The 24,790-nt window shown below is 39.1% G+C and overlaps 1 protein-coding gene across 1 annotated transcript in view; it reads right to left on the bottom strand.

The window, feature by feature from the left end:
* Positions 1–1,295: 1,295 nt before the first annotated feature.
* Positions 1,296–24,790, bottom strand: part of Cngb3 (cyclic nucleotide gated channel subunit beta 3) — a 174,352-nt gene continuing 150,857 nt past the window's right edge. The window contains exons 16-18 of the mRNA XM_036180084.1: positions 5,280–5,426; positions 4,354–4,528; positions 1,296–1,550 (exon numbers count right to left, since the gene is read on the bottom strand). Coding sequence (XP_036035977.1) covers positions 1,296–1,550; positions 4,354–4,528; positions 5,280–5,426 — 577 coding nt within the window. The remainder of the gene's footprint in view (positions 1,551–4,353; positions 4,529–5,279; positions 5,427–24,790) is intronic.

Genomic DNA, 24,790 nt, shown 5'->3' with positions numbered 1-24,790 from the left:
GTGCTGTATGCCCTCCCGATCTTATTACTTAGAACTATAGCTTAAAACAAGACATTCCAATCAGGTCCCTTTTGAATGAAGTCAGTGCTTAAGGAAGAGTCTGGAAAATGTTACATTACCCTTCATCAAGATGGAAACAGTTTGACTCCACTGCCTGTTGGGAGTTAGAGTGCTGCCTTTTAAGTTCGTGTTGAGGGCAAACATTGAAATTTATTTGGAAAGGGGTCCACTTTTTCCAGCATGTTGCTGCCATCTGATTTTGCCGCAATGTGATGCTGCCGACAGGTTTTGCCATGTAAAATAGCACGTGCAAGGCTAGTAACACAAGTGAGTAAAAAGAATAGAAAGTCCAGGTAAGAATTTCTTAAAATGAACTGCAAGAGGAGCAGCGTGCAAGTGCTTAGAAAAAGGATTGTGCCTCTGTGAGACTTCTTTTTACAACAGGAGAGGGGGATCTTGTATTTTATCTTGTGTGCCATCTGTGAGAGGTCTTATTCTAGATAGATAGGTAAGTACCCCACTATTTTGTTCTGTTGTAGTAATTTTTTTTGACTCAAGTTGTCTTTCTTGAAACGGGCTGATTGAGAAGTGTACCGTTGGACTCTGAAAGTTTGTATAAGACAGTGTAAGTCACTGGGGTGAGGCTCCAAGAGGCTAAAGTGGGGGAACTTAGCTTTTAATTTGGCTTTTTGTCTCTATAGGTTTGTTAATCTTGCTAGCAGATATTGGCCTTGAGTGAAAATCAGAGTCTTATTCAGAAGGTTCCATGACATCAGCTCATTTTAATGTCAGCTGCTAGATTTAGTGACTCACCATCTTTGTTTGAATAGAAACCATTTGATTTATGACCTATTTTATTAAAAATTTCACACCCTTCCACTATACATAAGAGGTAAGATGAGTCTACCTGGGACATTTGCCCAATATTAACAGTGCTGTGCCAGATATAACATAGCAGAAAAATGTAGGCAGAAAGGACCGTAAATCATAATAACATTAAAATCAAGTTTATCAAAGTAGAACAAGGAAACATCATCAGGAGAGAAGAGGAAAAATAACTATTATAGATGTTTAAAAGAAATTAAATAGCAATTGCTCGAAGCTGGTAACAGTGCAAACTAGGGATGGTCAATGAACAAAACCATTGTCAGGTAAGTCCTGACAATGAAGCTGTGGATTTGCCTGGAGTCTCCACAGATCCCAGGGAGGTTAGTTTCCCTCATGAATTTAAGCTACAATCCTGGTTACCATCTCTTTGGGGATGAACTAGATTACATCTAAAGACAATCAAACACTTACTGCTTAGCCTTTTCTTTTACTTCAATCGTCAGAACCTCTTCCCCAGACTCAGTAGCAGGAGCCATACTGATGATGAGTGATTGACAGGCTGGTTCCCTGGGTAAAACTGCCTTTTTAATCAACTGGGGCATTTCCTCCGCAGTAATAGAACTTACTCTGCAGTTGGACCCGTCCAGTGTTTTTTCTCCTGGCTCTTTATCTTCATATTCTTTTCCTTTCCTCTCTCTTCCTTTGGAATTTTCACCTTTTTTCTAGAAGCCATGATAAAGAACTAGTGTTGAAACCATAATTGAGATATTAGAGTCACCACCAAACACCATCTAAATGGAGTGACTATAGCAATCATGTCTGTCTTGCTGCTCACTGTTATTTCTTACTGTTTCCTGTGTGCAAATGTTTGTGTATTATGTTTATTTTATGGAGGTGATATTTTAAATATTTATTTAATTATTTAATAAAAACATATACAATATGCAATAGAAAGTTTGGCTTCCTTCCCAATAATTGCAGAACCTCAGGGAGAAACTCACATCTCTTTTCCTGAGTATTTGGGCTATTTTTTCTTAATTTACATTTTGTGTGTTATGGGAGTCTGTTGGAGTACAGCTCCCATCTTTCAAAGGGTTCTTGGTGAGAGGAGAGAGGAATGAAAAAAAAATAGGAGGAAATGATAAGAAAGACAGAGACACATGATAGCTTCTGGAGGGCCCAGGGTCAATACCCTGACGCCCTGAGGTTTATTCCAAAGGGCTTTTTATACAATGCCAAGTGGTGAGGCAAAGACCTCCCCCTTTCAAGGTCAAAGCACAATGTTCAGCTTTACACAACACCTGGTAACCATGCCCATGGCCAAATCATCCCATTATGCAGCCCTGCTGGATAAAGCAAGCTCAGATTCTTTGACCTTGAGTAAGGTCTTACTAGGAAGCCTCGGTGATTCTCCACATTGTGTGTGTATGTGTGTAGGTTCATATGCCACAGCATCCATGTGGAAGTTAGATGACAACTTGAGGGTATTAATTTTTTCTTCCTCTGTGTGGTTACTGGATTGGACTCAGACTGGCAGCCCCCTCTCTCCAGCCCAAAGCTATTGGTTTTTAGTTAGTTCTAGTTATTAGTATTATCTGTAGAAATCTCACATCTTTAGGGCATGTTTTTCTTGTACAAATTGTTATTTTTCAGTTGCTAGAGGTGAAGCATTTGGTTTACATTGTACTCTTATTATTCACTACAGTGTTATGTGCAAAAGACAAAGGTCCAAGTTTTAGAATCTTAAAATGTGATGATTTTACAATATTTGTTTTCTCCATTTTTTGAAAGGGTTCATGGCTACCCCTTTCTAAATGTTGGAGAGAGCATAACAACTAACTTCAGAAAGCTTGAGTACCTGCTCTATTTCTCTATGTTTGTTTACACCAGTTTATTATGAGCATCAAAGAAAGGCAGAAACAACAAAAGGAGAAAAAAACACCACTGTCTTTACATTCCTAGGGATTACCAGGTAGCTCAGTGTAAATCTGAATGTTGATTAACAGTTTGCACCATAGTTCATTGTGAGCTAATCCAAAGTCATTGACTGGGTCTATTTATGACACAGATGTCTTGTTGAAATATGTGGGGCTGTTTCTGTTTCTTAATATTTTGTCATACGTTGATTAAATACTTGTGAAAATGTTGCTCACCAGCATGTTGTTGACATGATTTATATATTTACATTTCTATGTGTATGTATTTGCCACTCTGTGTTCTGAAATGTCCCCCATGGGTTCATATGTTTAAATACTCGGTCAAGTGGTGGCAACATTTGAGAATGTTGTAGAAACTTTTAGGAGGTAGAGTTGAGCCTTGGTGGAAAAAAGGTGAGTCTCTGGATGCGGGCCTTGAGATTGTGTACCTGGTTCCACCTCCTGCTTACTCTTTGCTTCCTGACTGTGGATATAATGTTGTTCCTACCACATGCCTCTCCACTGTTCTGAACTGTCAGCCCTTGAACTGTAAGCCAATATTACCTCTTCCTCCCTCAAGTGGCTTCTTGTCAGATATTTTGTCATAGAAACTTGAAAGTAACAAATAATGTCATGATATGATTCCTGTTCATTCTTGTGACCATGCTTTTAGGACTGGTGTTTGTTTTATCAAGTTACCGTGAACACCAAAGTAGCAAATATGACCATTGCTCCCAGGGGAAATATAGAGCCAGTTTCCTATGGATCTTAGACCACATGGGTTTTTTGTCAATTGATAAATATATAACTTTATTGGTTGTATGCTTTTCTTTAGAAATATATTATCTAATGTCTCAAACTAATCTATGAATTATACATTCCCACACTGAGTTCACAGATATTTGAATGTTACCAATAACCTGAGTAAAGATTATAATATGTATTTCTTCTCTCAGTGATACCATAGAATTTTATACTTAGGATGCCTGCGTAGTACTCAAGTACTATTCTTAGTACAACAAAGTCACCAAAAAATTTTAAATTGAAAACTCAAAACTACAAAATAAAACAACAACAATAAAAAGCCACGGCAACAAATAGATTGCATTGGACCACTTATTTGCCTAAGAAACAGGAGTGAACTTGAAGTTCAAATTTCCTCTTTTTATTTTTTTGTTTTACTGTTTTACTTGTCATGAGTGACAGTGATACAAAAAATATGTGTTGATTTTGGGGTTACCGACCAATTATTGTAAAGTAAGGAGATTCACACATATAGAATTCATGAACAATTAAATTTTAGTGTATTTATGAATATGCATATTAACTTAAAGTGGACCAGTGATGATTTCATATAATGGTAAAAGGAGATAAAGTTTAAATAATAAATGCCAATATAAAGCATAATTGCTAGTGTTAGTCCAAATTAGTGTTAGTCCAAGATTAGTCCAAATTGCCCCATGTCTGAACTAGAGCCTGTCTGGATGTTAGCCATGCAGCACCCCCCAACACACACACACACACACACACACACACACACACACACACACACACACACACACTTCTGCTGCTGGCCTCCCATTCACTGTGCACCCATCAATCTTGTTACCTGAGTGTCATGTTCTCTCTTGCCTTTGAGAAGTCTTCCAAGGTCTACTCTTGCTGTGCTTCCTTGGAGAGCTTTAAACATTTTGGGTGTCTCTTCTTTTGGTGGGAAAAGAAAGGCAAGTCCTGTTTTGGGAGGGGTTGCCTGGATAGTCTTCTCCTTCTGGCTTAAAAGAACTCTAGAGACAAGAGAACACTTTTTTGAGTGGTTCTGTGACAGCTCCCGTGAATCCTCCCTGAGAAGTGGTAATTTCTCCCACCCATGAATTTTCAGTGGGTACTCACCTTTCAGTTTGGGGTGTATCTCATGAAGAAAGTGGTAACTACAGTTATCCTCATCTAAGATTTTATACAGTAAAACCAACTTTGTCCACCTCCCTCCATACAGTATCTTATTCTGTAGTTCAATCTGGCTTGGGACTCTGGTCAGTTCTCTTGCCCTAGGCTTCCAAGTGCTGGGAGTCTAGGTGTGCACCATTGTCTTAGTTAGGGTTTCTATGGCTGTGGTGAAACACTGGGACCAAAGAGCAAACTGGGGAGGAAAGGGTTAATTAGGCTTACACTTCAGCATTGCTGTTCATCACTGAAGGAAGTCAGGACAGGAACTCAAAACAGGGCTGGATCTTGGAGACAGGAGGTGATGCAGAAGCCAAGGAGGGGTGTTGCTTATTGGCTTTCTTTCCCTGACCTGCTCAGCCTACCTTTTTATATAACCCAGGACCACCTGCCCAGGGATGGTACCACTCACCATGGGCTGGGCCCTCCCTCAATAATCACTAAATGAGAAAATGCCTTACAGCTGGATCTCATTGAGGCATTTCCTCAACTGAGGCTCCTTCTTCTGATGATTCTAGCTTGTGTCTACTTGACATACAAAACCAGTCATTACAACAATCACATCTGGTTCTATTGGGACTTTACACGTCATACCTGGTTTTCTTCATGAGGAGCTTTTTAGAACATGGATAATGTAACAGAATTTCTTGGAGAGTCTTTTTGTCCAGAATTAAAAGATTGGCAAACCCGTGGGCCACCACGTTAGCAGTTCGACGGTTTCCCCCTGCTTTTGCCAGGAGGCTGTGGGACAGAAAAGCAGTCTTCAGTCACCAGTCCACTCACCCTCCATTGATTTTCCTGGTAAATCTCAAACAAAATTGCAAATTTAATTATTCAATTATACATTTTAGACTTGGTATCACAAGGTAAATTAGTAAGATATTGACTTTCCTTCAACACAGTAAGTTCTTCCCAATGGGAAATACAGACTCTTCAGCAAATACCATGTGCTTACTGCCTGTAGTCCACAGATTGTTTTAATTGTCAACTTGAGACAATCTTGAATCGCCTGAAAAATGGAGTCTCAATGAGACATTGTCTAGTAAGAGATTATCTTGATTATGTTAATAGAGGTCAGAAGACTTGCCAACTGTGGGTGGTGTCATTCTCTGAGCAGGGGATCCTGGATTGTTACTAAGAGTAGAGAAAAAAAGCTGAACATTAGCATGCATGCATGTGTTCATTGCTATCTGTTCTTTACTATGGATTTGATATGACTAGTTGCTTTCAGTTTCTATTGCCTTGACTTCCCTACCATGATGGACTGTTATGTAGTATTTCAAACCAAATATACCCTTTCTTCCTTAAGTGTTATTGTCAACATATATATCACAGCAACAGGAAGCAAAACTAAAAAAGTATTTTATTTTAAGCTCTCTGGACACTAAAGGCACCACTTATCTTCGAGAAGACATAATTATCCATCTCAAATATTTGAAAAGCTCTCTTCCCAAGGGAATTTTGGAAGATGATAGTTGTGGTAGTTTGAATGTAATTTGTTCCTATAATCTCATAGGGAGCGGCATTATTAGGAGGTGTGGCTTTTTTGGAGTGTGTATGGCCTTGTTGGAGGAAATGTGTCACTGTGGGGGCAGGCTTTGAGGTTTCTTATGCTCATTATACCTCCCAGTGTCTTAATCAACTTCCTATTGCCTGCAAGATCTAGTACTCTTAGCTACTACTCTAGCACCACATATGCATGCATGCCGCCATGCTCCCCACCATAATGATAATAGACTGAACTTCTGAAACTGTAAGTGAGCAACCCCAATTAAATGTTTTCCTTTATAAGAGTTTCTGTGGTCATGGTGTCTCTTCACAGCAATAGAAACCTTAATTAAGACAACTGTATTGCATACCTTTCCTACTGAGAACTATACTTAAATTCTTGTTTTTTAATAAATACCAATGATTACAGCCATTCATGCCCAGTGTTCATCTGATCTCCTATTTAGCGGAAAACACTTTGCCAGAGCTTTATCCCTGCTGAGGAAGGTGTATTTTCCTTAGTGAAGCCCTTCTAGTGTTTTTGTATCATCCAAGGGCTGGAAAGCTAAACAAGTCCTGGAAGGCCACAGCTTACACGTAGTACAAAAGGCAAAGACTTAACCGTATGATTTTAGATGAGTTCCTCTCCTCTGTACCTTATCCCAGCAGGACTTCTGTGTAGTAGTGGTAAATTGCAATGGAAACAGATAACTCTTCTGAGGACTTAAGGGAGCGTGGTTATTAAGGGAGAGAAAAAGAGATCACAAGAAGAATATGAACCTCTTGTCACCTACAGTTCTGACTAACATATATCACAGTTCCTAGTCAGAGTAGCATAAAACTTGATGCTAAATGTTCATTTACCTCTGGTCCTATTACCTCATTTCTAGCTTTCAACAGAGACAATTGAGACAATTACAAATTATATAACAAAGTATATGTAAGAAAAGGTTGAGATGATGCAGGTTTTAGAATTCATAGAATTTTAAAAACTATGATTGATATGGTAAGGAATAAAATGAAAAAGGGAATCATTTGAGAATAAGTAGGTAACATAAACGGATTAAAATTCTAAGAATCTAAAAGAAATGCAAGAAATCAAAAATGCTTTAAAAGACAGGAAGAATGCTTCTGATGGACTTGGAAACAATTTGGCATGGGAGAGAATCAGTGAGCTTGAAGACAGGTTAATAGAAGGTCTCTGTACTGACATGCAGAGGAACAAGCAGAGCTGAACTAAGGATGCAAAGACTTAGGGATCACTTTGAAATATGAGGCATACACATAACCAGAATACCAGAAGGATACAGAAGAAAGGCAAAACACATTTCAAGCATAATAGTCAAGAGCTTTCCAAAATGAATGCCAAACACCAAATCATAGAAGTAGAGATTGGATAACATCAAAGTAGATAAATAATTAGTCAATCTCTATGCCTTCATCAGAAAAGCTTTTTTTTCAATTTTTTAAAATTTAATTTAATTTCACATATCAGCCATGGGTTCTCCTGTCCTCCTCTCTCCCACCTCTCCTCCCCACCTTCTCCCTAGCACCCCCCCCATTCCCATCTCCTCCAGGGCAAAGACTCCCCTGGAGATTCAGCTCAACCTGGTAGATTCAGTCTAGGCAGGTCCAGTTCCCTCCTTCCAGGCTGAGCAAAGTGTCCCTGCATAAGCCCCAGGTTCCAAACAGCCAGCTCATGCACTAAGGACAGGTCCCATTCCCAGTGCCTGAGGGCCTCACAAACAGTTCAAGCTATTCAACTGTCTCACTTATCCAGAGGGCCTGATCCAGTTGGGGGCTCCACAGCTTTTGGTTCATAATTCATGTGTTTCCATTAGTTTGGCTATTTGTCCCTGTGCTTTTTCCAATCTTGGTCTCAACAACTCACACTCTTACAATCCCTCCTCTTTCTTGACAATTGGACTCCTGGAGCTCCACCTGGGGCCTGGCCAAGGATCTCTGCATCCACTTCCATCAGTTATTGCATGAGAGTTCTAGCATGACAGTTAGGGTGTTTGGCCATCCGATCACCAGACTAGTTCAGTTCGGACTTTCTCTCGACCATTGCCAGTAGTCTACAGTGGAGGTATCTTTGTGGATTTCTGGGGACCTCTCCAGCACTCTGCTTCTTCCTATTCCCATGTGGTCTTCATTCATCATAGTCTGTTATTCCTTATTCTCCCTCTCTGTTCTTGATCCAGCTGGGATCTCCTGCTCCCCTAAGTTCTCTTTCCCTCGAAGCTTGCCCTTCATTACCCGCACTCTTTTGCGGTAGATGGCTATTAATACAGAGCCTCACAACTGGCCAATGTGCAGAGAATAAGTGACTACGGAGTGCATGTTGTAAATATATATAACCTATCCCCAAGATTTAGGGGTTATTGTGGGATCAAGAGACAGTGGAAAGATTCTAAGAGATCGAGCTAGCCAATATTTTCAGTGAAACAGTATTTGCACGACATGACAAGACCATTGCACACGTGAACTCATAGTGGCTATGACTGTATGCATAAATCAGCAAAATCCCAGCATGGGTGGAGGGGCTGGGCTCATGATGTCCCACTCCCACCTGAAGACCTATAGGCAACTGATGGCTAGTGGTGGAGGGAGAGTCAGGTTTTTTTTTGGAGGGGGGGATATGGTAGAGGTTACTCATCCTCCAGTAGGTGGCCCCATACCCATGCATGTACAGGTAGCAGTAAGTGGACTCAGTAAGTTTAAAATAGAGCACATGAAGTTGAGAGGGAAAAACAGGAAGAGGTAGGGGGAAAGGGACCGAATCAGGGTTGATTTGATCAAAACAAATTATGTACACATATGAAATTCTTAAACAATAAAAAGGGGGAAAAGAAGGATAAATATAACAAATGAATTAACAAATACTCCTCAACTACTCATAGCATATCATATTCAAACTACAGGAAATCAAAGACAAACAATAAATTTGAAAGAATGTTAAAGGGGGAAATACCTATGCTATACATAGACCAGGACCGCAGTAAATGTCTTACCAGAAAAAAATCTCATCTCTAGATAGTGGAGTGGAATATTATTCAATGTTGAAAGAAAAGTCTGTGACCTGTAATTCTATATTAAGTGAAAGTATTCTTCAGAAACAAAGGAGAAACAAAGACTTCCTCAAATGAACAAAAACTGAGGGAATCTATTCCTAGGAGACCTGCCCTGAAGGATATGTTCAAAGAATTTCAAGGAGAAAAAAAATACAGATCAGAAACCCAAGTCTTTTATGCCTGGGCTGCTAACAATACACTGTCAAAACAAAACAAGAAACAAACACCAGAGCAGAAAGAAAAGGGAGAGGAAGGGGACCCAACACTGAGCTAGGCACTTACCTGCACCTAACACTGAAGATGGGGGCTGGGAAGGAAGGCTAGGGCTCTCTAAACCACTGAAGAATGAAATTACTCCTTCAAGACACAATGTGCATATTTAGAATCCTTCAGGGTTAGTGTGTTAATGCTTGCTTACTTTAGTCGATGACTGCTTTTTCCAGAGAAGACAAAAGAAACAAATTCAGCATCGTCAATCTACGTATCAATCAGCATTCTATGCATGCTTGTGTGTATGTATGATCTATCTACCTATCATCCATCACAGTATCTATGACAATCATCTTCTTACTAACTCATCCACTCAAGTTTCTATCTTTCTTCCTGCTTGTCTAATAAGTGGGAGGACATGGGTCGGATAAGGTAGTTTCATTCACACTCCTGTGGTTTTTAATACAGAGTAATCAAGTAGTTAGGCAGGGCAGGATGTCATTCGGGAGCTTAATCTGAACCCCAGAGAACCTCTGTGAGCATGCCAAACTATATGAGAACGGAAATAACATATTTAAATGTCAGGCTATTTTGAGATTTCTCAAGCTTTAATTAAACTTGCCTACAGGTTGCACGTTTGGAGTGCTTGATGAGTTTCTGAACGGAAGAAATAGTTTGTCTGCCAGATGGATTTTGCCCAAACTCTCTCAGCAATGTTTAAAATAGCATCTTTTTTCTCCTCTTAGCCACAAAATGCTTCCCCAGCATCTCACTGGTGAAAAGTTTTACTCATTAAATTGCTTAGTAAGAGGGCCCCTCCCTCAATATCCATAGCCCCATGTAGAGTTTCCCGAAGGCCCCATGCCAGAGGACAAATAGCTGATGCTACAGTTAGATGTCTCCAGGTTAAAAAAAAGCTTATACTGAGCAACAGGTGAGGAAATAAAGGATTTGTTCTAATCCTGGACCCATTTGTTGCTGTGACCTTAGTTTAAGGAGTTTTTTTATTTTTCTGTCCATTTATGGAACTTTAAAGCCCCACAATGTATTCAGAGAGTGAGAGGGAATAGAAGAGGCACATCATCAAGCATGGGATCATTATGGGACAAGGCTGCAGGATTAGGAACCAAATCATCACCTCGAATACCTGTTTATGAACACATTACTAATTACTTTTGCTGAACACAAAAATCCCTTTCTATCTGCTACAGGAAACTGATTATCCTTAAAGACTGGAATTTTGTGTTCCTTAATATGCAGTTTTGAAAAGGGTTGAACTAGGTAAGATCTCTAAGAATTAATTTTCTTAACCATAGTTTGTGATATGCAAGTAGACACGAGCAGACATTCAGAGCTGGGTGCAGGAACAGAAGTAGTTCTGTGGACATATCAGAGAGTCAGTGTATTTAGAGAAATTGTGTAAAAGTTAGCTACACACACACACACACACACACACACACACACACACACACACACACCTGTTATTTGAAAGCATTTTCCAACATTCATGTATTAGAAAATCATCCCTAAATTGGTATATTAATACCATTTGGAAGTGGAGCCTTTGGGTGCTAATTAGGTGATGAATTCAGGGCCTTCATTAAAATAAGGAGCTCCAGCAGGGTGTGGTGCCACACACCTTTAATCCCAGCAATAGGGAGGCAGAGGCAGAGAGAACACAGTGAGTTCAAGGTTAGCCAGGGCTACATAGTGAGAGCTTGTTTCAAAAACAGAAAAAAAAAAAAAGTTGATTTCTCAAAATGCTTGCTCTCTTATGTGACACAGTAGCCATCCTATGATTTGAGAAAAGGGTCTCAGCCAATGCCACTACTTACATGTCACTGCTTGGGAGGAACTTCAGAGAACTGAGATCCAAATGATTTCTATTCCTCGAGAGTTATTTAGGTTTGAGTATTTTGTTACAATAACAGAAAACAGACTAAGATGAACATTTACATATGCCTATAGCATATATCATAGCATTATGGGCTATGACTCTGTATGTAGTCACATGACTGAATTGAGTGGTTGTGAAAATTTGGGACCGGGAAAGATTTCTAATCACACAACAGTTAATTCAAAATCGGACACACAATATATCAATCATGTGACTTCACTGGACATGACATACCACACTGACAAATGCTTGCCAGAAACACATCTCTGTCAGAGTTTTTTTTTTTTTTTTTTTTTTTTAGCTGAGGATCGGACCCAGGGCCTTGCACTTGCTGGGAAAGCACTCTTCCACTAAGCTAAATCCCCAACCCCTGTCAGAGTTAAGACAATTGTATATTAAGGATTTAAAAACAGAAAACAAGGACCTAAATATTTTCCTACCATCATTACTCAGTATCTAAAAATCAAATTAGTCCTATCTTTGAGTTGCACTAGAATGCTTTATTTAAAAATTTCTATTTAAGTTGCATAACAACTTTTAAATACAATTTGGGATGGAATTAGGACAGAACTTTCAAAATTCCTGAAATATCCATAAACATAGTTGTGTCATTTTGTGTTATGTATTGCTGTGAATCTATACTCTCAGCATTAATGAATATGAAATTAGAATATCCATCAACCTTGGAAACAATGTAGATGCCTTCTGTCCTTTGATATCAGATATTTAGCCAGGAATTAATGTTATGTAGAAATAAATAAGAATGTCTACCTCACAAATATGAAAATTTGCCTTTACCTTAATAAAAGGTAAATGTTATAAGTATTACAAAGAATTGTTTGTTTTAACACAAGTAATATTTTATTATATTAAACATGAGGTAACCAAGGCCCAGGGAGACTTAATTCTTAGATCAAAGCCATATTCATAGAAACACACTACATTATTTGAATGTGGTTTACCTTATTTTGGCTTTTGCAAGGCACTCTTACAGAAAAGTACAATTGCAGATAATCAAAAAGATTATAAATTAATATACTAATTATAAAGACATTCAGTTATATCCAAACAATGTTTTTGTTTTTTGTTTTTTGTTTTTTTTTATAATTTTTGGCTGTGAATGGTAGTGCATACCTGTAATCTTAGCCTGCAAAAGGCAGTGGAGGTGGATCTCTATAAGTCTGAGGCCAAACTGGTCAACAAACATAATTTCATGCCAGCCAGGGCTACACAGTGAGACCTCCTTGTTGTGCAATATTAGTTGAAGATATGTTACATTTGTTTATGCTGTAGAACAATTATTTAATGATGCAAAGATTTGTTACATTCTTTTATGTTGCATTTGTTTAACTCTGTGAAACAGTGTTACTTTGCCTGTCTAAAACATCTGGTGGTCTAACAAAGAACTGAATGGCCAATAGCTAGGCAGAAAAAGAATAGGCAGGGCTGGCAGGCAGAGAGAATAAATAGGAGAGCCGGGCAGTGGTGGTGCATGCCTTTAATCCCAGCACTTGGGAGGCAGAGCCAGGCAGATCTCTGTGAGTTCAAGGCCAGCCTGGGCTACCAAGTGAATTCCAGGAAAGGTGTAAAGCTACACAGAGAAACCCTGACTCAAAAAACCAAAAAACAAACAAACAAACGAACAAACAAACAAATAAATAAATAGAAGGGGAAATCTGGGAAGAGAGGATGGGGAGCAAAAGGAAGAGAAGGAGAAGAGGACATCAGGGGCCAGCCACCTAACTACATAGCAAGCCACAGAGTAAGAAGCAAAGAAAGATATATAGAATAGAGAAAAATAAAAGCCTGGAGGCAAAAGGTAATTGGGATAACTTAAGAAAATCTGGCTAGAGACAAGCCAAGCTAAGACTGGGCATTTATACATAAGAATAAGTCTCTCTGAGTATTTATTTGGGAGCTGGGTGGTGGGACCCACAAAGAACAAAGAGAAAAAAAACACTGTCAACTATACTCTGTCTTAATAAATACATCTTTTTTATGGTTACCAATAAATATTTGATTTTCATACTTATTTTGTATTCCTTCTTATCTTTTGTTATGTAAAAAAGTCACAAGGCTAAAAAGGTCATGAATGGAAAAAGTGTAAGAAGTGTTGGCATATATATTGTGCATATGTATGTATGTGCACATTTTTTTTTCAGAAAGAGCTGTAATATGAAGGTAGTCTCTAGTCACTTACTGAATTCAAGCTTTGCATCAGTGCAAACACACATGAAATTGTAAAATTGTGTACTAAACACACAAAGTACAATGTCATTGGAGACCCTTGAGTTTGTGCAGTGCCCTACACAATGCTCTCTATCAGAGTCTCTTTATTTAGAAGCACTCACAGGGGACAATAGACTATAAAAGACTAAGTGATGAATGTGGAAACATAAGAAAATAATGGGAACTTAAGTGAAATTTATTTTATAGTTAAACTTTGCCACAGGGGGTTTAAATTTGGCATTAAGTCATTTAAACTATGAAAGTAAATATTTTGAAGACAGTCAGAAATATCTTCTGAAGGACTTAATAAAGAGGCCACTCTATGAAGTGATGGAAGGAGCCATATTCTCTGAGTAGATACAAGGGAGAGTATAGAAAAGAATATCAGGGCTAGCTATATGCTGTTTTCAAACACAATTCAGTAAGAGTATCATGCTAGGTGGAGCAGAGTTAGTCAGTACAGTGCATTCCAGAAACCCAGCTGTCTTTGTGTTGCCCTGCAGTTATCCACAAGACCATTTAGAATATTTGAGAACTAGTAATCCCTAAGGATTGCATTCCTTTTATAGGCTTATCTGTTTATTAATGCAGTTCTGGGGATTGAATTGGACCTTGAGCATGCTAGGCAAGTGATATACCTTGGAACTACACATCCAACTCCCTACTGAACTTTGATAACTAGGTTGTGGTGTGTGTGTTTGAGATCATATATAAATAATTATTCTTTGTCATTCAATACTTCAGGAAAATATATGGATTTCACTGTATAAGCTGAAAAGGAGAAAAACAAACGTTAAGTGAAGAATATGTAAAAAACTATGCAGACATGAAATACACCATAATGAGCTGGTTTTGATGTTACAAAGATGGTTAGCATTGGTCCTCAAGCTATTTGTAGCTTGAAGTGTAGGTGCATATGAAGACAATTGGACTAACAAATATTAATATTATTGATGATAGTGGCATCCCTAGTTAACATTATCCAGTGCTTACTGTGAGCCAGAGTTTGTAAGTTGTTTTTGTATATTAATCCAATTAATGCTTTACAGTCCTGTAAGATAATTATGCATCATTGTGGCAGGATTTGACAGAGGAAAAGGAGCAGTTTCAGACAAGTACTTTCAGACAGGGCTTACCCACAAATCTTGGCATGGGGGGTGTGTACATTTAGTCAGCTCTCTTACACAACTCAAAAGCATTAATGCTTTGATAACTACAGGAAATAGAAATGTTTCTAAAATAAAAACATTTCTAGTCTTAAATGCATTTTCTCATGTAGAATTATTTCCTACAATAGAAATAACTAATTCTAAATGCCATCTGTGAGGAAAGCATCATCTCCAGTGTTGAGAAAGAGACTCAAACTTCAAATATTTGTTCTCATTAAGCAAATTTCCAGCTGTGCTATATTTGGGGACAGGAGTTCAGATCACCTCTGTGGACTTTTCCTGGGACTTTGTCAATCTTATCAGGAAACACTTTGTTCCCTGACAACTTTCCAACTTGACTAAGAATAAATTCTCACAGAATTTTTGTTGGTGACCAAACATCAGAGGCTGTTCTGGGGTCACCTCTGCCTGGGCATCTTACTCTTTTCAGATACTTTGATATTCATCAAGTATGTGCCAAATGGCAAGCACATGGTAGCCTAGTTTTTTAAAAATATATATTTTGAAGAACTTCTGTGCACTTGAATTTTTAACAAAGTTGGAGAGCTTAGATTTCACAGCTGTCAACTATCTGGTTCAATTTCCCTGACAGGTCTTGATTTCAGAGTTGAATTGGCCATAGCTAAGTAAATGAAGAATGAAGAATATGGGTAAAGATCTAAGGAGAAGTGCAAAGAAATAGAACGGCATGCACTATCCGTATACAATTTGTATGTTAACCTCTGTTTAAGTGTCAAAGGAATGCTTTGAAAGGATACTTTGTTAAGAAAATACTTATCTAATGAGAGTACATTAGCCCATTTCTTTGGAATCATGGTGACTAACAATTTCATTTACTTTTTCTAAAGCTTTTAATTTTAAAAGTACTTTTCTTTCTAAAACTAAGTCCCAACATTTTCTTAATGATGATATTAATTTGCTTTGGTTGATTCTAGGATCCATTAAGTGATGCTTTGTTCTGAAATTATGAGGACATAAGTTCAAATCCCTAGCACTCACATAAAAAAACAAAACAACAACCAAAAAAACCCCCCAAAACCAGGCAAGGCTGAGATTGACTGAAACCCCAGCACTGAGGTGTAGAGCTAAACAGATCCTGAAAGCTCACTAGCTAACCAGCTTAGCTGAAAATGCAAGCTTCTGGTTGAGTGAAAGACCCCGTCTCAGGGCATTCAGGTAGAAAGTGATGGAAGAAGATACCTAATGTCCTGTTCTGGGCTCTGTATAAGCACACACAAGTGCATACACTTGTACAGTCATGTGGTGTGTGTATCATTACCCACCCCCCATACACACATTTGGATTTTATCATTGCAATTAAAATTCAAGATGAGAACTAATTTTAAGGTCTCTCCTTGTATGAAAATTCTACTGATACTAGTTACATCACTGTTATTGTTCTTAATTGCATACATATGTCAATAGACATTAAGAAAAGAGTCAGGCTGTTTTGATAATGTATGTCAAGGTCTGACTAGGGGCTAAAGAGACCACTGAATGGTTAAGAGCACTTTCTGCCCTTTCAGAGAACCTGAGTTTGGTTCCCAGCACCCATGTCAGGCAGCTCACCATTACCTGTAACTCTAGTACCAGAGAATCTGATACCTTCTGGTCTCCATGGTACCTGCAAACATATGACATACATGTATACAGACATATACATGCACATTAAAAAAGAATTATGTTCCTTTATGTATTCCAAATGGCAGTGAAGAGACTATTTTAGCATTGTATTGAGTTATTTCAAAAGTATTTAAACACATGTGTAGAGAATGATACTGATTGTATAACTGTTCACAGGCATACGGTGCAGCAAAAAGGGTTCTATACAACCAGATACCCCACTATGGAGGGCATGGTGAAACTGTAAGTACATTTTATAATTCAGGATTTGTTCACGGTTGAGATAGCAAAAGATTGGAAATGCAAGGTTTTATTCCCTAGTATTAAGTATTCTTATCCTTGCTAACACATATACCTATTATCTGCCTTTTATAAAAAGAAGACATACTTCAATTAAGCATTAAAAATACAACTGTCTGAAGATCTAGATGTTTCTCTGGTATGCATCTTTAAAAATTATTCAGGAAAAATAGAAACAGAATGAAGAGAAAAACAAAATTAGTTTTCAAAATTTGACCTTTTCACAGCGATATATTTTCACAGTTAATATAAATGAAAAAAAAAATCCTCAGAATGGGCAGTTTGACCAGAAAAGTCAGTACTTAAATATTTTGAATGAAAACCAAATGATCTAAACCATCCACTTCTTCCAAATAACTTGTAATATGTGATGATAAAAGGAACAGAAAGTGAGTGAAGTGTAGAAAGTAAATGATCACATTTATGAACGTGAATTGGCTCCTAGCAAAGGAATTCACTTCACCAATATTTATTGGCTACCTGTTCTCTTCCAGGTACTATTTAGAGGAATGCAAATTAGAACAACCTATTAAAATTAAAAACAAATGTGAAAAATAAAGCAAAGTCAGCAATGCTGTGGGAAAAGAGCTATACATTGTTAATTGTATTGTACATAGGCTCACTGTTTTTTGAAAATTATCTGCTCATATACTTGATGAATTACAGAAATGCTTCTACCTTTTGGCCTACTTATTCCACTTTGGGGAATAAGCCTGAAAGAAATAATTTCAAGGAACAATGAAGTAATTTTACAAAGATAAATCCAGCAATGCTATTTTTAGTAATGACCAGGGACACAGGGTTGACCACGAAGTTATGACAAAAATGAGCATGCATTGGTGTAGTCAGTAGGACTCAAAGATTATGCATTTGCTTATTTATTCAACAACTATTTATTAGGCACACTTATGGGCAAAACATTGCCCTGAGGGCTGAGGATGAAATGTAGGTCAAACTTCTGTGGTATCTACTAGACCTTGGATGCCTGTGCAGTGTCTGTGCAAATTAAAGAAATGTGATGCTTCTGTGCAGTTGATATATTGTGTATACTAAAAAACTTATCTGAGGGTCAGAGAACAGAACAGCCACTAGATTAGACATAGAAGCCAGAAAATGGTGGCACACACACTTTTAATCCTAGCATCCAGAGGCAGAGCTCTGTCTGGATCTCTGTGAGTTCAAAGCCACACTGGAAACAGCCAGGCATGATGACACACACCTTTAATCCCAGGAAGTGATGGCAGGAAGCAGAACGGTATATAAGACGTGAGGACCACGAACTAGAACCTTTTTAAACTTTTAGCTTTTAGCAGCAGTTCACCTGAGATCCATCTGGATGAGAACTGAGAGGCTTCCAGTTTGAGGAAACAAGCCAGCTGAGAAGTTGGTGAGGTGAAGTTAGCTGTGGCCTGTTCTGTTTCTCTGATCTTTCAGTGTTCATCCAAATACCTGGCTCCTGGTTTGTATTTATTAATAAGACCTTCTAACAATTTGTGCTACATTTCTGGGAACATGGTGTACTGTGGGTACAAATCTTAGGTGGAAGAATTCCTTTTTTTTTTTTTTTTTTTTTTTGCAAAGTAAAAGGACAGAGGTGTGACTGAGCACAGTAGCTGGGGCTCATAGTCCAGGAGTGGAGTGTGGCTGTATTCCAGCTTCCCTCCCTCCTTTAGTACTTACAGGGCAGAGAAAATAGTTGGAACAGCTATAAGTGGCTGTCCCAATACTTCCAGTTTCGGGGTGGTGTGGAGGGGGCAGAGTGATGAAGAAATAAATGCACCAGTGAACACTCAGCTACAATGATAATTTTGTCGTGAGCCTAGCCTTTAATGGCTGAGCCATCTCTCCAGCCCCCAGCAAAAATGATAAATGGTCAAAAAAAGTGAATATAATTTGAAATGAAAATATAGCAAGGTGACCTGAGTGTCCCTGCAGTGGGGAATCCAGGAAGACTTCAAATAAGTTGAAATGTAGAGAAGGAGGGTGGTGGAGGAGATGGGTGGGAAAAGTATGTAGGCAGAAGTAACAGCCTGTGCAAAAGACTCCCTGTAGCCAGACAGAGTGTGCCCAGTCAAGGAACTGGAAGAGATTAGCAAGATGTCTTGATTAAACATGTAATCTGAAGTAGACAGGTAGACAAGGTAGATGCTGTAGGATTTTGTAGGCCAGAATAAGACTCTGTATTTATTGTTCTTTCTTTCTTTCTTTCTTTCTTTCTTTCTTTCTTTCTTTCTTTCTTTCTTCCTTCCTTCCTTCCTTCCTTCCTTCCTTTCTTTCTTTCTTTCTTTCTTTCTTTCTTTCTTTCTTTCTTTCTTTCTTCCTTTCTTTTTGTTTTTTGAGACAGGGTTAGGAGACATCTGGTCAGGTGGCGAGGTAGCTTGGAGTACCCAAAGTGGCAGCATTGTTGAAGGTAAGATGTCAGTGATCTGAGACATACTTAGATGTGGACTAGTCATGTCAGGTGAAGCACAGGAATATGGCAGGCACATCTTTTCTTTGTTTCCACTAAAACGTCAAATGTTAAATTATAAAGGTTTTGATGTTATGTTAATTTCCTATAGCTACTTGCTAACTTGCTTCTCATGGCTTATTCAGCCTGTTTTCTTATAGAACCTAGGATCACCAGCACAGGGATAGTACCACCCATAAGGGGCTGCGTCCTCCCCTATCAATCACTAATTTCAAAAGTGTCCTACAGCTGGATCTAACGAAGGCTGTCTTAATTAGGGTTACCATTCCTAGGATGAAACACCATTACCAAAGGCAAGTTGGGGAGGTATGGGCGTTTGAATGGAAATGGCCCCAGAGGCTCCTAGGGAGGAGCACTATCAGGAGGTGTGGCCTTGTTGGAATAGTGTAGCCTTGCTGGAGGAAGTGTGTCACTTTGGTGGGCATTGAGGTTTCAGAACTTCAGTCTAGGCCCAGGGGCTCATTCTTCCTTCCTGTTGCCTGAAGATCCAGATGTAGAACTCTCAGACCCCCTCCAGCACGAAGTCTGCCTGTACTCTGCCATGCTTCCCACAATGACAATAATGGGCAATAATGGACACTGAATGTAAGCCAACCCCAAAGTAATGTTTTCCTTTTTATAAAGTTTCCATGGTCATAGTATCTCTTTACAGCAATAGAAACATGAACTATGACAGGAGTGAAGGGCTAATTCGGCTTATACTTCCACATCATAGTCCATCACTGCAGGAAGTCAGGACAGGTACTCAAGCAGGGCTGGAACCTGGAGGTAGGAGCCAATGCAGAGGCCACAGAAGGTTGGTGACTCAGGCCGTGGATATTATCGCTGACTCCAGCTGTTGTAGGACCATGGACCCAGACATGGTCCTCGAAAGCATCCTGGGCCTAGATGGTACCATGATCCTAAGTGGCAGAGCAGGCCACTTATATTGGCATCACCCTATTTGCAGAGTGGTTCTTTGGCCCTAGTATGGCCCCAGGTTGGGGCCCAGATTTTGGGCATCCACATGACCCCCAATGGTGACAGGTGCCATGGACATCAACATAGACCCTGACTACAGTAGGGTCACATATGGCCCATGGCTGCAGCTCAAGCCTGGAGAACACCCTGGCCCTGGGCAATAGCCCATGCCAATCAGATTGGGATAATCCCTGCTGTGGCATGGCTCTTGGGTGACACAGCCATCTGTGGCCTCCCAGACCCCAGCACTCCTCATGGCCCTCAGTGGTAACAGGGACCAAGGGCATCTACATGACAATGGCTGCTGTAGGTCCACAGATCCAGACATGGCCCTTGGCAGCAGCTCAGGACCTGATGACACCATGTCCCTGGGTGGCAAGATGGCCTCCCACATCAGTCTGTTTTTTACCGCCCTCACCTCTTCAGATCCATCTCTCTCTGTAGGGTATGAATCTCTCTCTGCCTCTTTACCTCTTATACCCTGTATATTTGCTCACCATAATGGTCCCCGACAGCCTAGTGCCACGGGCTGTGGCTTCTTCTCTTCTTGCTCAGAGCAAATTGCTCTGAGCTGGCAGTGTCTTGAGGAATTTTCTTAACTGAAGTTCCCATCTTTCAGATGACTCTAGCTTGTGTCAAGTAGTCATAAAACTGGCCAGGACAAAGATCCCTTCAAATAATGTAGGATGATATCCTCATTTCTTAATTTTATTTTTTGACAGGGTCTTTCTTTTATATAGTCCTGGCTATTCTAGAATTCACTATATAGACCAGATTGGACTCTAATGCATGGACATCTGCATCCCTTTGCTTCTCAAGTGTTCAGATTAAAGTGGTATGCCACCACACCTAGCAAGCTCCTCATCTCTAGGATATCCTTAAATATCCCCTTTCCAAATAAGGACATACTCACAGATATTTCAAGGTTAGCACATGGACATACCTTATGGAGACCATCCTTTATCTCACTATAAGAATCAGGTGATTAATCCTTTTTCTACCCCACAGTAGAAACTGCAGGACTCATCAGTTTGCACATGTAATTCCTTGAAGAGTAGTGAAAGTTCTGTCTTCAGCCCTTGGTAATTTAGATTCTAAGTGTTCCCCCAGAAATCCATATGAGATAGACTTGCCAGAGGGTGGTGGCACATCCCTTTAATCCCAGTACTCACAGGCAGAGGCAGGTGGATCTGAGTTCAAGGTCAGCCTGGTTTACAGAATGAGTTCCAGGACAGCCGGTCCTACACAAAGAAACCCTGTCTTAAAACACCTTCCTGCAAAAAAAAAAAAAAAAAAAAAAAAAAAAAAAAGAGGCAGCATGAAATCTTCAGATTATTGGGGTTGTGATTTGAAGGGGACTATAGGACTTTAAACCTCCCCCCATTTCTTTTGACTTCAGCCATGAAGTAAACAATGTTGCTTTGCCACATGGTCCTGTCATGCTGTATTGTTTTGACATGGGCTAATAGCAATAGGGTTAATTGACCATGGAACAGAACTTCCAACCCATGAATCCACGAAAACCTTTTCTTGTTACAAGTTAATTATCTCTGGCATTGTTACAGTGAAGGATTAGTTAACATACAAAATAGCTTCAAATACTTGCCCAATCTGAAAGACATAATGGCCCTGTGTGGCACTTGTATTCTATAGCTTCCTGTAAATACTTTGATAGTTGAACTTGAATATTTAATAATATGGTTGCATCTGTCATTATTTTTAATATAGGCAGGATATAAATAAAAACTATTATATACTGTATAGTTTACATGTAGATGCTGATAATGTAGAGATGAATACTTTGTAGTTCTTACGTTTTAACCATACAATCTCTTGAAAAATCTGTCTAAGCAAATTAACTAGGAATTAGTATAATTGTAATATAATGAATGAAATGCCATGGAAGCAAAGAACAAGAAGCTATGATCTGTTTTGGGATGTTGAAAAGATGGTTTAAAAGAGAGGCCATTTGAATCAGCTCTTGATGTATCAGTGGGAATCTTCCAAAGGATGGTATTCTACTGTGAGAAATGCCCATATGCTCATCATTATTCACAACCCAAACATTTAAGCCTTTGGGATGGAACCTTTCATGTACTGAGGCCCTTGAGGGAAGCAGTAGCTTCTTACTTCTGGGCCTTTCTAGGAGGCCCACTAGAACCATGAGAGAAACACAAGGGTGTAAATCCAATCATTTCAAGAAAAATGAGATCTTAGCAGATACAGATGGCCAATGAGGTATGTTTAAATCCATATGGTAAATAAGACGACATTGCACATACTTGTGAGGGTGAGAATGGAGTCAGAAAAGGCAGACCTGAGCCTTCTCTCTCTCTCTGTCTCTCTCTCTCAGCAATTAATGTACTTGTACTTACAAGCATAGGGTGTTAGTACGTTTTGCATGTTAATTGGAGTGTAGTCTGGGTTTTACTCCATGACAGGCTGTGTAAATCTATATTTAGCTGTGCATTAATATATAATACATAATATCCTTGAAATCCCTGCATCCTTTTCTTTTTTAGGTTTTCCTAAGAAAAAAGAAGTCTGTAAAAAAGCTACATGACAGTTCTAGATTTAGCTCATTTTAATAAAGGTCACAGCATTTCTGAGTAGTAAACACTATTACAAGATCTTTCCAGTATCTGGATGTTCGGCAGGCAGGCCTCCATCTGGAATACATAACTGGAGCCTAGGGCTGGGGAACTGTAAAGTCTATGAGCATCTGGGAAAGGCAGACATCTCCTCCTCCTCCTCCTTTTTTTTTTTTTTTTTTTCCAGCCACAGCCAAGAAGTGAATTAACGCAAAGACCTCCTCCTTACTTGAATTAAGGAGACTCTTGCAGGCTTAGAGAACATCTGCCTTGCTGTTTCAACTTTTGAAGCCCAAATGGCTGAGGAACTGACAGTGCTGTAGTCAGGAGTACAGGCTTACTTTAGTGCTAACCCAGCAACACCTGGATTCTATTCTTGGTCTATTTCCTCCTGTGACGATAATATCAGCAATTAATGTACTTGTACTTACAAGCTTTACTTTTCAGGGAATAAAGTCTTCAGGAAGGCCAGCTAATTAATTTCTGTAATGTCTCAGGTTAGATTTGTTATATATTTTATGGCCTTGAAGATAACAGTGATTATTAAATCACAGAAATATTAAATTACTTTTGAAAGCACTTCCTGTAAGGAAGTGATGGAAAACAGACTAAGAATACAGGTCTTGGATAGTCTAAGAAGTTTTTCTCCCACTACTCCAGTGCAGGTCAATGATGTGCCCATCTAGTTGTTACGAAAGAGGAAAATATTTAAAAACAAAGCCATATTACCAACAGAAGGTTAATATGCTTCAACATTCTAAGAAAACTCACACATTTATATGACATCACCTGAAATTGTCTGTATCTCTGAAACTCCAACTTCTTAGCTGCTGTGAAGTTGGACGTATCAAATGCCTTCTGTGGTATGATGAGATCGTCAGACACTTACCCATGAGGACTTGGGTTAGAATGTTACTTTTGCCACTCATGGCTGCTCTTATTCTGGTCAAGACACTTGGCAATTTAAAATAACAATTTTCTCAATGTGAGATAATTAATAGCTTCTTGTCAGTGTGTTACTTTTTGCTTTTAAGCACTAGCTTTGTAGTTCAAGGCCCTGCTGTCTTTTACTGGATCACTGCAGCTCATGTGCGATTGGTTTGCTGGGTTGCTTTCTCACCTGTCTCTTGTCTCTGTTCCACAAATCTGTTGGCATTGTCTTTTAAAATCACACTGTTTGCACAATTCTTTTCCCTAAAACCCTTACTGATACCCATTCATATTGAGACCAGCACATTTATATCCATACCACTCTGAATATGTCTGATCTTGTCTAATATTGGAAACTAAGCATGGTCAGGCCTGGTTAGTACTCAGATAGGAGAACAAAACATAAATTTCTTACCATGGTCTAAAAGGCCTTCAATAACCTAGCCCTTGTTCAGTCTTTGGTCTCAACTTGCCAAGATGTCTTTCCTTGTTCATTGTTTACCTGCTGTGATGATTTACCTGTCCTTAGACCAGACTAGTTTGTTCTATGTTTGGGCTCTTGCCTATTTCTAAATGGCTCCATATTTATTTGCTGCCTTAAAGCTCAGGGCAAATATTTTATATTGAGTGTCCATCCTCAACTACTTATATCCTCCCTTATCAGTTTCTTACAATTGTCTACATTCATAACATAGTGCAGTGTGAATTTGCCCTATTAGTTAATTGTATAACTTTTCTCAGTTTCTTTCTACCTTAACAAAGGACAACAATTTGTCTATTCTTAAAGTGCATTCTCTGAGTTTTGAGAGATACTTCACAATTTAGCTAGCATGTGTTAGGCACTTAGTGAATACATTTTGTTTGTTTGTTTGTTTTTGGTTTTTCGAGACAGGGTTTCTCTGTGTAGTTTCGGCCCCTTTGCTGGATCTCGCTCTGTAGACAAGGTTGGCCTTGAACTCACTGAGATTTGTGTGTGGATCTGCCTCCCAAGTGCTGGGGGTTAGGCATGCACAACCACTGCCCGGCTTGTGAATACATTTTGGATGAATGATAAATAAATTTAAATGCAATAATGCATGGAAGTGTTAGCTTACCTCGTGTCTAAATTTGCTGTTTATATTCTTGCTCTTGGGAATTTCCCTATTCATTCTATTCTGTTCTATA

Source organism: Onychomys torridus, chromosome 2, assembly GCF_903995425.1.
Source record: "Onychomys torridus chromosome 2, mOncTor1.1, whole genome shotgun sequence".
NCBI classification, from domain to species: domain Eukaryota; kingdom Metazoa; phylum Chordata; class Mammalia; order Rodentia; family Cricetidae; genus Onychomys; species Onychomys torridus.
Note: the sequence above shows the minus strand (reverse complement) of the source record. Positions and strands in the feature narration are given on the sequence as shown.